Below are 13,552 nucleotides of genomic sequence, written 5' to 3' on the forward strand. Positions count from 1 at the left end.
AAATAACTTGAGCTCTTTCTAAAATGCCACAAAGATGGGATTTGGGACAGGTGGGAGACTGGAAGAAAGTCTGTGGAATGACATGGTGACGGGCGAGTGCCAAGTGTGTCTGGACGATGTGGGCCGCCCGGTTTGGGAGGGAAGGAGGAGAACTGCAGCCTGGGATCCGGGCCACGAGAGACCTCTTAGCTCCTGCCTGGGGACTTAGGCTGTTATGCTGTAGTCAACCGGGGTCACCAGGGTCATCAGAGCTGACATACAGCCAGTGCTGTGCTGGGGCTGAATTAATGTCAAAATCACTAGGACGGCAAGTGGGGCAAAACTCCGAAAATCAGCAGAGTGGCTATGAGCCTCTATGGGACCCGGGTCTGCCTTCACCTCAAGTCATGATCCCAGAGTCCTGGGTCCTGGGACTGAGCCCCGCACTGGGCTCGCTGCTCAGTGGGGAGCCTGCTTCTCCCTCTCCCCCTTCACCCGCTCATGCTCTTTCACAAATAAAATCTGAATGAATGAATGCTTTTACCAAGTGACTGTACAAGTTGGTGACCTGTATTTAAGGTGAGGAAAGGGATTATTTTTTTTGTGGGAAGGAGCCCTTTTATTTTGGAGGGAGGTTTGTCAGGACCCGACTTCAGAGTACAAAGAAAAGCCATGGAGAATGTGATCTGAGCTTTGCTTCTAGAGGCTGCGGCATCTGGGAGGCCCAGGACAGGGACCTGAATTCAGGTGTCAGTGATAGCACAGACAGAGGTTTGCCTGAGGGAAAAATCAACAAGACGTGGCCTGATTAAATGCCTGAGCTAAAGGAGAAAGTCCAGGCCTGAAGTTTTGCGGTGGAACGAGGGTGTAATAGCACTAACAGGGAGTAAATTCATACATGTGAGTTGTGGTTTTTTAGAACAGGAGTGAGTTTGCAGTTTCAAACAAATTCAGCCCAAGTCAACAATGTCTGTTCAGCTGTCATATTTCTGTTTATATTTCTAATACTTAAATATATTATGCAGTTCATTTTTAAACAGTAGAGAAAAGTAAGGGAGGGTGGAAGAATGTATCCTAGAGATTAAGCATCACGATCTGCTGATACTCTGGAAGGCCAGCAAGCTGTCCTCCTAACACAAGGTGTAGGCAGAACGTTTCCAAAAGGCAAAAGTTCATCAGTTAATTCTATGTAAACAGTAAAGACAAGAAGTACAAAAAGAAACATAAATAAAAGATTTTGCTTTTATTTAAAATAAAATGCATTTATACAGTCTTGAAACCATGGGTTATTGGACAATACTGGTAACCCAGCCCTCCCGGCGCCCTTCTGGGTTGTGTGAGCTAGGGGTTTTCTGACTAGCACCAGTGCGCACGGTCACAGCGCAGCGGACGAGAACGTGGCCAGTCCAGGCATCAGAGTTAAGGACACTGTGGCAAATCACGACTATAACGAAGTCATTCTTAGCAGGTATGAAAACTGCACATTAGTTATATTTTTAAAAGCATTTAATAAATGCAAAGATGCTACATCTAAGCCATTTGCTAGTTGTGAGTAGTTTTTTAAAAAAACTGTACAATTTTATAAAATTTGTGTTTGTACATTAGTTCCACAAACTGCGTACTTCATAGACCTTTACTTCATACTGTAACGCGCAAGTTGCGTGTTTTAGGCAGACAGTGAATATGCTGGTGAATACTAAAAGTGGTGTGATACAATAGGGCGTAAAAATAAAAACACAAGACAATATACATACATGCTTATTCAAGGACAAAAACCAAGCCTAACGGACTGACAGCATTTTCCTTCAAGGTCACACAATGACATTATTAACTATCAGGCATCTTTCGTAGGCCTGATTTATTTGGGGGTGGGGGTGGGGGGTGGAGAATCAACGGCTACCAGAAGTAGGTATTTTTAAAACACGAGATCAAATTAAACATACATTAAAACACATGCATTAAACATGATAAAGAGACTTCATATAGTTTAAGCCCTGGATAGCTTTAAAATAGATGGCTTGAGTTTCTTGGTTTGGCTAGCTTAAATTAAATCAGTGTTTTGTTCCTGACTTGCCCACTACTTTAGTTTTCAGTTCACGGCCCTAAGGAATGTGCGCCATATTCAAGTCCGTATACTGTATCCCGACAGCAGATTAACAGTCGGGCTTGTTAGTGCGCTTAGTAGCTGGTCTGGTAAGGCAAAAAAGTTTTCATGATAAATGATAAGTTTCAAGCTTACTTTATTAAGCAGCATATGACAAACAACAGCTTTCAGAGTTAAATATTGTTATGGCCATGGAGTTTCATTACACAGTGTCTCTGTTCACACCCAACCACTGGTAAGTTTGTAGAACATCTCTTCATCTAAGCTCTCATTCTGGTCTTTTGCACGTGTTGAGAGAAATATGTAGCCACCGATGAATTCATGAACCACTTTACAATCTACTTCAGTACAGATGAAGGACAACCGTACTTCATCTGCAAACTCCACCGTGACCTGGAACAAAGACCCAGAACCGTCAGTCCCAGGAAGCTCCGTCTGGTTGGGTACAAGTGAAGCTAGTGTGCTATTTATTGTCTGCCCTCTCCCAGAGTACTTGTTGATCCTCAAATTTGTTTAAATCCTCAAGTTTACTAGCCCCTCCACCACTCTGTTTTAGTTTTCATGTTCTGAAGAGACTGAATGCAAGGGGTTTAGGTCATTATGTTCCCAGTGGTCTCTGGTGATTCAATTAATGAGAAGGTCTCTTTTCGAGGCCTGGGAGAAAACCTACTTCCTGCATTTAATTTAGTATTTGCTCTAGATGTTTAACCTTTAGGTACCATGTTTGAATACAGTAGCCGCCCCCACCCATGGGGAATGTATTTCTAGACCCCCAGTGGATGCCTGAAACCATGGATAGTACTGAACCCTATATATACCATGCTTTTTCCCCCTTACATACAGATCTATGATAAAGTTCAATTAGTCTATGAGACTAACAATAATTATATATATTATAATTATAATATACTCTAATCCAAGTTATGTGAATAGGATCTCTCTCAACATATCTTATTGTACTGTACTCACCCTTGTGGTAACGGGAAATGATAACATGCCCACGTGATGGGATGAAGGGGAAGGACACAGCAGGCACTATGTGCAGCGTTACTACCACGGACCTTCTAACAAACAGTACGTCAGGAGGAGGATGGGTCATCTGCTTCTGGACCGTGGTTAACCACAGATAAGGAGGGACACTACTGTATTTCAGAAATACGAAGATTCTATGCAGTAATAGGAACTGATACAACAAACCTAATGACCCTAAAACACATGGCTTACCAGTAACAGACTGTTTATTTTAGATATTTATTGTACTCCAAGGCTAGGGGCGGCGAGATCTATAGTAGGAGCCGTGCCAGGTTTCAGTCCTGAGCATCTGCGTGTGAATCCTGATTCTGTTACTGAGTGTGTGGTCATGGCAATCGTGGCCTCCAGGCCTCTAAATTTGCAAGTCCTCATTTGTAAAGTAGGGACAATCCAACCACTCCACAAGGCTGTGGCGAGATCAGACATAGGGTACAAACGTAAAAACATCTAGCATCACGACTGGCACAGAGTAGGTCTTCAATAAACAGTGGCTGCTACCGTGACTGACAGGGATGTGCTGTTACAGGAGAACCACCTTCTAAGCAGATCATTATGTTCTTAGAATTCTAATTACTGGGCTAGTTAGGAAATAGGCAAGTTTGAGTGGGAAATGAATAACCAACCATGTTTTATACTTCAAGAGGTGATGGTACAAATAATCTACAGAATTTATGGGCCTTTTTATTCTTAATTTACTAATTCTCAGCAGGCGGCCTCTCCACGCACTCAAGTAACACTGTTCAAGCTTACCATTTTTATTTCCCAGTTTACGTTCCACTGTTTCATGTTACTGAAACGCCATGTTTTAATTGCGTCTCCTGTGCTGGCATCCATCCTAATCAGTCTGTTGTATGCAATTCCAATAAGTTCTTCTTTTTTTCCTCCCTGGAACCTATAGTATTACAAACAAAAAAAATGTTTAAAAACATGTTGGTAGGGGTAGGAGGACGTGTTACTCTGGTTTTCTTTTAAGATGTGCTCTTCAAAAAAAAAAAAAAAAAAGTATTTTCACATAAGTAAAAATAGAAATCATTTTGAATTTGTAAAAATTACGAGTACAGAAAATACGTTTCAATATTCTTTACATTTTACTGTAAAATTGCTTAATGGATCTCAGTAGGTACTTTAAATCTTTCTTTAATCGAAGTAGATTACGTAAAAAGGCACAGGTGTTTAGGAGAACCACTGACCTTGCAATAAAGTGTGTGATGCCGAATTCTGGTAACGACTGCCAAGCTTGAATAAATCTCATCTTGGCTTCAATGAGACTCATCTGAGCTACATTCTGATGGGCCTCCAAGATTCTCGCTGTTATCTAAACATGATTAAACATGACCTTTACCATCAGACAATATTCTTTCGTGGGAGGATCGAGACAAAAAGTAAAAAATTGAATTATGTGCCCCACCCCACAGTCACATATTGTAGGAGTTGGAATTAGGAAATTTCTGCAGCTACATCTGGGAATTTTAGGAAAATAACGACTCTTCAAAATAAACCTTGATCTATTTCCTCTTAATTTCAGTTTCCATATATCCAGAAACAGAAAGTCCTATTAGGAGCACGTAACCGCCACCCTCGAGCGGTATTCCAAGTACACACATGACGCTGCTGTAAAAGGGCGTGTTCTAATCCTATACGTGACGTGAATTTTAAATCTGGCACCAAGACAGTATCAGAGTAAGTACCTGGAATATAAATTTCAAGCAAGAATATTTATTAGTACCTTTAAAGTACTTGAAACCACCATAATAATTTAAAAATCTTTCTAAAGGAATCATTAGAAAAGTTAACTTTTAATTTAAATTATACTCCCTTTGGGATGCCTACTCCCACAAAGAGTGGAAGGAAATTAATCTGTAAGGGGATTGTGGCTAGGGCTTTAAATATTTTATGTATTTTTTTTCTTTTTTTGGTAAATATGGAGAACTTACCAAATCTCTTATATAGCCTGGCTGTAGATGGCAATGCGAAGAAAGAAAAAGGAAGCAGAAAGAAAAAAAAAGGCAATCAGAAAAAATGGCAATGAAGCGAAGAAAAAGTTGCGGTAACCTGCAAACCAAAATTTCAGCCAAAAACCATGCAAAAAAAATTACTTTAGGTGGAAACCAAGCAAAGTAAATGCAAGCATGAAAATGAAAACAAGGAAGCAGCGATTACTTTCCATTTAGAATACTGAGAAACACTTCCACGTTATTTTAGATTGTTAAGTGTTACTAAAATTATGGGTAGAAATTTGTAGGGAAAAATAAAGAGCAAATACCCTTTTCCCACTCATTTACCAGTTCTTACTGGTTAGAGTAGAACTAATGATTTTAGTAGCAAAATCAAAATTAATATTCAAAAACCTTTAATGTTTTGAGATGGAGTCCGGTAATATGACCCATGCACCACTTTTCAGAAATAAGTTGAAGGTATAAAATAAATGCAGTGACCATACTGTTTCTTTATTTACAAGAGAAAAGCAAACCCCTCAATTACCATCTGTTTTTTGCATCCTTTATCCTGGAAGGGAAAATGAAGAGATGCTGTACACTGCACTAGGACTGGTGGCTGTAAGCACTATAGTCCATGTCACTTTGTACTCACATGGATAAAACACAGAACAACTCCTTTCTTTAAATGTCAAAGTCCAGTTTGGAAGTCCTAGTCACATTAAGATATATATATAGTAAGTTTAAGTAATAGCTAGTTTGGGGGATTTAAAGTAGATTAAATGTAACAAAATCTATACTGATGCGCCCTGACATGGCCCGCACCTCTTCCTACTGGACTCCGGAACGCCACTGTATCAGATAATCCCACTATAGCCAGGGACTAGCACAGCACCTGACACGGAACAGCAACCATGCTCCTGCCTGTCAGCACTTCCCAGGTGTCAGGGCGATGCATGCTCTCTACTTTCTGGGAACAACTTATAAACCTAGTCAGGGAAGGGAGGGTTAAAAAGAATATGCCATTTGATAAGATGCCAACATGGAAGACAAGGCTGGAAGAATCCTTAACCACAGACCACACACATACTGTCATCCTGACAGTCAAGACAGTCAAATATTCACTGTTTTTGTCCTCCAGAGAATTTTCACTTGACAATCTGAGAAATCAGGGATAGAAGACTATCCTTTTTTAAAGGAAAAACTATCACTTGAAAGGCTTCTGAGAAAACAACTCAGTACCTCCGACAGCTAAACCAACATCTGGCGATCTTCAGAGTTACATTTTAAGATTGTTCCTGATACTTGATAGAGAAATTGTTCCTTGCCTTTGAAGGCAAATGAATCCACTTTCAGAAACAAGTTTTTTTTAGAAGTAATTTTTAAATGAAATAACTAAGAGTAAAAGAAAATGAAATTAGTACTTGATTCACTTTCCCTTTTTAACTTACAATCTACATTCCACAAAGCTCCCCAGGGCAGCATTTCCTCCATTCCTTCCTACTCCCACATCATAGGACTGTGGGATAAACAATTTCCATGTAGCTTACACAACCTCTGAAACTTAAAGACAAATACTTGGTGATGAAAACTTCTTGAACATTTATTTCTAGCTAAGGGATTTCAGACCCATATGATAAACATTATAGTCAAAGTTAAGAATTAATAAGCATCCTGGGTATTTCACTGGGCCCTTTCAGTAATGTTTTAAAATTATACTTTAACAGAGATAAAAATGAAACTAGATAGAAATGAAATATTTGTTTGAAAGGTCTTCTTCACCCCCACCTCAGACTGAAGCCTTTGCCTTTTATGGCAGGATGTTTGGTGTAGCGAATACTGGGGGCTATCCCAAGTGAAATTCCCCTGCAAAGAACCTTTTATGTTGTACCGAAGAACCATTTTCCTAAATAGCAATCCTTTTATGGAATTAATTGCCAGGAAAAGAATTCTAAACAGAGTGAACAAAAGCAGTGAATTTCAATGAAATTTACCAAACTCTGTCACATCACGCAAATCTTGGTTTAGGTTTTTTACTGTTAAGAAAAAACAATGTTGAACTATAGACTATTTCTACCCATACAAAGTTTATTTCCAAGGCTGGAAAAGCCAATTTCCACAGCAAGAAGAGTTATAGATTTTGTTGGGAAATACTGGCTGTGCTTTATACCACACTTAATTATATAAGGAATAAAACCCGAAGCATCACACCATATTCAATTCCCGGAAGGACACCCCATTCACAGGGTGATTTCCTTATGTTGCTGCGAGTAAATATGCTCCCAACTATTTTACCTCATTATCTGTCCCATTAAAATGAAAAAACATTTTTTTAAATGACCAATTTAAATGGACAAAAGCTATCTGCAGCCTATTTTATACTCTGACCACTGGATATGAAATTAAGACTAAAAGTTTTGTTTTAGAGGGGAAACTAAATTTAAAGTATGTACAAAATCATAAAACCAGAAGAAAATAGATGAAGTGAATGAATCAAATACCTGCTTGTTCTTGTACTTTTTCAGATAGCGAGGGGACACCAAACATTCAGGATTTATATCCGTTGTGATCTGCTCTGGTATTAACTGAGGGTCTGGGTTTAAATGCTGCATCTTCAGAAAGGAAAGAATATTTTGAACTTCTAAGTTATACGAACTGTCTGCCATGGTCTTGCCTTTGGAGGCTAATCTGCAGGCTGCCATCCAGTGTGCGTACTGCTTTTCCTGGTGAAAAGAAATACCGAAACATGAAAAATTGCCGCACGTGATGGGTCCTTTGAGTATAAAATGTAAGGATAACTGGTCTACTCACTAAGGAATCAAAGAAACACTGAGGTTTATGTTTTTAATTGTAAACCTTACATTGTCACAACGGAGCCAGATTTCATTCATGCCTTCTGCAACTGGAATCAGGAGTTTGATGTTAAATTTTTGCCCTGAAATGTTTACATCTGGGGTAACTTCACATCCTATAATAGAGAAAGTATTAAAATGGTCAACTTTACTTTTAAGAAATCCCAAGCTAATATAGCCACCCTCATTTTATGGTATCTTAACATGTTGAACCTTGCTGTTTAGGAACCTATTAACTGGGAAGAAAATTTTCTGCCCAATAACTTTGTTTGAGGGGGAGCAAAGAGTCACATCTAATACAGTTTGTGGCCTTCAGAAAAACTGACTGAAAAGAGAAGGAAAGGGTCCTATTAAAAAGGATACTACCCAAAAACGCCATCCCACAAGTTTAATATCATGGGTTTTCTTTTTAAGATTTATTTATTTGAGAGAGAGAGAGAGGGAAAGAGCCTGACCCCACAACCCTGAGATCATGACCCAAGCTGAACTGAGCCACCAGGTGCCCCGATACTATGTTGTTTTAATATCATTTAGTTTCTTGAGCCTTAAATTATTTGGGGTTTATAAGTTTCTAACTGTATAGGGATATTAAAGCATCTTTCTAGAATTCCATTCTTTTTTTTTTTTTTAAAGATTTTATTTATTTATTCGACAGAGATAGAGACAGCCAGTGAGAGAGGGAACACAAGCAGGGGGAGTGGGAGAGGAAGAAGCAGGCTCACAGCGGAGGAGCCTGATGTGGGGCTTGATCCCATAACGCCGGGATCACGCCCTGAGCCGAAGGCAGATGCTTAACCGCTGTGCCACCCAGGCGCCCCTATAATTCCATTCTAACTTAATGTGTTTGGTAAGAATAGGTGACTTTTTTTTTTCTTTCCCTTAAGCAATCTCTCCACCCGAAGTGGGGCTTGAACTCATGACCCCGTAAGAGTCGCATGCTCTATGGCCAGGTGCCCCAAGAATAAATGACTTTTATGATGCCTTTTAAAAAAAAAGAAAAGGCATCGTGTGTGTGGATTCCTAGTTTGAGCTGGAGTTCTATATGGGCCCTCCTATTCCTCCACGGGAGGAAGACGCCTAATGGAACAGGGGGAGGGAGAGGGGAAACACAGGCTCTCCTGATCCAACTGGATGCTCCCAGGCACATGCCTCTTTCCAAAATCCTGGAGTGCTGGAACGCCTGAATATTCACTTACGATACTTAAAGTCATAGGGGGAGCATCTGCACAAAAATGGTTTCTTTAAAACTGTCATTTCTTCATAGATAAGGCTCAGTTCGGAAGTTAACTTCACCGCAGTGTTTCAGGAGCACATCTACAGAAGGTAATCTCCATTTACACACTGGGGACGCCAGCATGGACATCACTGGTATTCAGAACTTCACTCTACTGACAGGTTTTCAGCAACACATACATTTATGGGCCACAAAAATCCATGTAATCAACTCAGTTAAGCATCAGCTGGTAGCGTTACCGTAGAGAACACAGAGGACTGAACATGGACTCAGTCAGGCAGCGGGGCAATGGTTGTCATCAGCAAGCAGTACCCGGTGCGATACAGCGGAGTGGGGCTCTGCCGTCGGACTTAGGTGCCACACCATCTCTGTCACTTCTTAATTACCGCCAATTTATTTAACATCTCTCCCCAAATTTCCCGACCTTAAACTCTACCTCACTGGAATGCTAGAAGGACAAACAAGGCAATGTACAGTACGTCAAGGTCTTTAAAGGGTATTCCAATTGTCACCCTTAATATGTCTTAAGACCATCAAGTAGGCTTGTAAGCTGTTAGCAGGGCCTGTGGTCGCCTTGGTCTTTGTACTGGAGCAACTTCTCTCTGCACAGAGAGTGTAAGGAACAAGATAATAACCCTCTATATACCAGCCACACAGAAAGAACAAATGTTCAAACTGAAGGATTACAAGAAACAGAATACTTTAGATAAATGGGAGGTCCTCTTCTCTCCAAAAACAGCAACTATCATGAATTTGGTGGACTTTCTCCCCCCTTTGCTTTCTTTTAAAAATATTAGCTACAGCATTTAACTCTTTCTGTGCAAGTATTACAAACTATCAGGAAGTCGTGTGGCAATGCATTTAATCTGCAAAGTTAAAACAAAGAAATGTTTGAAGATATGCGATATTTTACAGACTTCATTAATCATTCAAGTGGATTTAAAGCGTACAATCCCATAGTAATTAGGCCTCTTTTAAAAATAAAATACTGGGACGCCTGGCTGACTCAACTGGAGGAAAGTGTGACTCTTAATCTCAGGGTCATGAGTTTGAGCTCCATGCTGGGTGTGAAGATTGTTTAAATAAACTTAAAAAAAAAAAAAGGTAAAGTAAAATACTAAAAACCTAAAAAGCTCGGAGAGGCAAAGTGAACGGTAACTCAGTGCTGGAGCAGCTGCAGGGGCACTTCTGCGGCCCCGCCTCGGGCCCACACACCCTGTGCCACCGCGGCTGCCCACTTCAATGGCAACAGGCCGCACTCCACTGCAACCCAGTTATGTTCAATGCAAACAGCCCGTTCTAATCACAATCTTCCATCCTCTCTGCACACCATCTGAGGGGCCCGAGGCTGCAACCCTTCAACTTTCTCCCATCAGCAACATGCTTCACGTCTTCCTTTTCCTGAGTTCAGCCTGCACACCGTTCGCCAGGTATCAACCACCAATTCCCTAGACTGTCCTTCCACTGCACACATTTACCAAAACCTTACCCAGGGCTCAATCCAACCACCTATCTTTGACTTGCCTACATTAGGCTGATGAGCACTCAGAGGAGGAGAGGGAAGGAAAAAACAAAAATCACAAAACCAAGCGGACAGGTTTCACTAGAAATTCATAGGTTCCCAACTTCAACCTGGCCGTCAACACCTGCAGTCGTTCTGTTTTCATTCTCAACAGTGTTTATTTTAAATCTTCTCAGGCCCCTGATGCCACTCACTCTCAGCGGACGACTTCATCTCTTTTTTCGAAGAAAGCCATCAGAAGTGAGTCGCAGAGCTTTCTGCCACCACAGCTGATAAGCTAGCTGTCCTCAACTTCCACAGAGTGAAGAGGCATCCCTCCTCTTAAGGCTCTCCTATCCGAGGGGGCTGAGTTTTCTGCCATCCCAGAAGCCTTGCTCCATTAAAGAGATCTTCCTCTCCTGGATACTAGATTTCTTTCTTCCTTCCTATTTCTAGTGTGATGTTTCCATCAGCACTTAAATCACAAAATGCCCTTCTCCTCCACCTTCTCTCTCTCTCTGCTGTTACCGCCCTCTTTCCTCCTTCCTTGTCGCAGATAAAGTTCACTGAATCTGGTCTTCTTCAAGGCCACTAATCACCTCCAATGGGGCTAAATGCTTTGGAGGCTTAACAATCTTTACTTTTCTGCAGCATTTGAGGCTACTGACTAGTGTCCTTTTTGAAACAACTTTACCTTAGCTCCCACCATACGTCATTTCCGTGGTCGTCATAAGCATTTGTTGTTTCCCTTGCAAGCTCCTCCCCTCTAATCTGCCCTGTACCTCAAACATGGGTGTTCTGCAGGGTTCTTTCTATTCTTGGCCTTTTCATACTACAGATAACCGTTCTAAGGCTGCATTTACCATTAATCCTAAAACTGCTACCAGCAGTATCTGCAGTGTGGATTTCCCATGATCCAATGGCCTACAGGGTATCTTCAATAGATATCCCACAGGTACCTCAACTTTAACCCAAAATTAAACTCATCTTTCTCCTCAAACTCAGCTCTTCTACATTCTCAACCCTATTCACCCAACTGCACAAGCCAGAAGTAAGTCCCTCCCCGTTAGCCTCTCCCAAGTCCATCACCCAGGCTGCTGACTAGGCTTCGTCAGGGTCCTCTGAATTGGTACCCTCTTCCCCGCCCATACTGATCACCTTAATCTGGATCACAGTCGCTGCTCTAAATTACTCCTCTACACCGCAGCCAATATAAATAGGATGGAGCCTGTCATTTTCATGTTAATAATCTTTCAGTGGCACTTCATTGCTGTCAGTTTAAAAAACAATCTCCTTAACATTTTTATCCTCTTAACTCCTGCCAATTTCTTTGCTATTATCACTCATCTTAGTAGCCATCAGATTCAACAGCCACTACGGAAGTATTCATCCTCCCCCTTGAACTCTACATTCCAGCAGCACAAACCCCCCGTGGTTGCTGATGCTTTTCTCCACACCAGTCTCTGCCTGGATGGCTTTTACCAACTCACCTTCCTTCCATGGACCTCGAGACAGACCCTGGATTGAACTCTGGCATTATTTCCCCCATGAAGTCTACCCTAATTCTCTCCATCCTCACTGAACAATGATATAGCAATAGCAAGCACCCTTACCCCTTTGCTCTTCCTCAGACATGTTACTTTTTAAAGTACTATTGTCCAAATTGTAACTCTTGATCTCCCCAACATGCTCTAAACACCTTGCGGGGCGAAGGGCAGGACTGTCATCTGTTCTTACTCAAGTCTCTAGCACTAGCACAGTTTACCGCACAGGAATTCACTCAGTATTCGCTGAACCGAATTCTTTACAACTTTGCATTTTAGATGTCCAAAGGCCTTGAAGAGCATCGAGTCCAACACACTCACTTCTTAGAGGAAGTTATTGAGGTCCAAAGAAGCTATTTTTCTAAAATCACAGGGCATTTTTAATAGCAGAGCAGAATCTTTGCCATTTGATTTTTAGACTGGTGGTAGCTTCGTTAGTGCGACGTGCTAGAAAAGCGCTCTTTTGGGAGGACCTGGAAGAGGTGGCACGTCATAAGCCATTCTCCATACCAGGACTTGACTTCTCAGTCAAAAAGGAAGAAAGTTAAGGATGGAATAGGCACAGAGAAGATAGGGGCCAGAAGACAGATCTAGTCTATAGATCAAGAGTGGATAAGCCGGTCCTGGGCAAGTTAGAAGAGAAGGAAGAACAAAGCTGCAATAGATTCTAAGAGTAACAAATAATTAAGAGAGACCCAAAAGTTAAACCCATGGGTCTTATGAGAGAAAGGCAGTGAGCCTAATTAAAACCTTTAGGAAAATTACAGAATTCTAACACATGGGCATATCAATCTTCTACCCAGGACAGGCAGGGATTTCCCATTTTTTAAAACAATTCAGAGGACTACCGAGCAGAACACAGATTTGGACATTTTGTTGAAATATACTAAAAATATCCTAATGTACTATGGAAAGCACCTCTATTTTAAGCAATAAATGAAATTATTTGGGGAATCACTTTTGTGAATGAGTCAGGTACCCCCCCCTTCTTGGGTACTTTTGTTCAAATATGGATATTTTTAGTTAGAAAGACATATAATCATATCTTTATGACTGATTAGAAAGGCATATATCGTTGCTTTACATATAATCATAAATGTACATGCAAAATGAAACCCAAAGGAGAATGGGCTGGGTCGATAGGAATTAACTCCCTGAACATCCCCCTCACACTGGCTGCCAAAAGAAGTGCAACCTTCACTACCACCAAGAGGCTGGGAAACCCGGAGGCCGCCCCTGCAGCTCCACAGCCCAAAAGCACCTCGCTCCTTTCTCAATTCTGTCTCTCCAGCCCCTTAATAACTTATTCGGAAATTCAAGTCTCAACAGGAACGCTTCTGGCTGGAATCAAAATCTCACTGGAAATGAGTCC

General features: G+C 41.1%; 1 protein-coding gene and 1 long non-coding RNA gene across 14 annotated transcripts in view; one reads left to right on the forward strand and one right to left on the reverse strand.

Moving 5' to 3' along the window:
- Positions 1 to 7,547, forward strand: part of LOC123000154 (uncharacterized) — an 85,592-nt gene extending 78,045 nt beyond the window's left edge. For both annotated transcript variants that reach the window (XR_008961392.1, XR_006407930.3), the window contains 2 exons: positions 4,641 to 4,795; positions 5,066 to 7,547. This is a non-coding gene — a long non-coding RNA (uncharacterized LOC123000154). The remainder of the gene's footprint in view (positions 1 to 4,640; positions 4,796 to 5,065) is intronic.
- Positions 1,204 to 13,552, reverse strand: part of FERMT2 (FERM domain containing kindlin 2) — an 89,085-nt gene continuing 76,736 nt past the window's right edge. For 6 of the 12 annotated variants that reach the window (XM_048220027.2, XM_057318526.1, XM_044377618.3 and 3 more), the window contains 7 exons: positions 7,911 to 8,017; positions 7,551 to 7,772; positions 5,597 to 5,620; positions 5,050 to 5,070; positions 4,306 to 4,430; positions 3,866 to 4,007; positions 1,204 to 2,476 (listed from right to left, as the gene is read on the reverse strand). In XM_048220027.2, the coding sequence (XP_048075984.1) occupies positions 2,303 to 2,476; positions 3,866 to 4,007; positions 4,306 to 4,430; positions 5,050 to 5,070; positions 5,597 to 5,620; positions 7,551 to 7,772; positions 7,911 to 8,017 (815 nt within the window). In that variant the 3' untranslated portion in view covers positions 1,204 to 2,302. The remainder of the gene's footprint in view (positions 2,477 to 3,865; positions 4,008 to 4,305; positions 4,431 to 5,049; positions 5,071 to 5,596; positions 5,621 to 7,550; positions 7,773 to 7,910; positions 8,018 to 13,552) is intronic. The other 6 variants (XM_048220029.2, XM_026480366.4, XM_048220028.2 and 3 more) reach the window with 2 other exon arrangements.

Source organism: Ursus arctos, unplaced genomic scaffold (assembly GCF_023065955.2).
Source record: "Ursus arctos isolate Adak ecotype North America unplaced genomic scaffold, UrsArc2.0 scaffold_25, whole genome shotgun sequence".
NCBI classification, from domain to species: Eukaryota; Metazoa; Chordata; class Mammalia; order Carnivora; family Ursidae; genus Ursus; species Ursus arctos.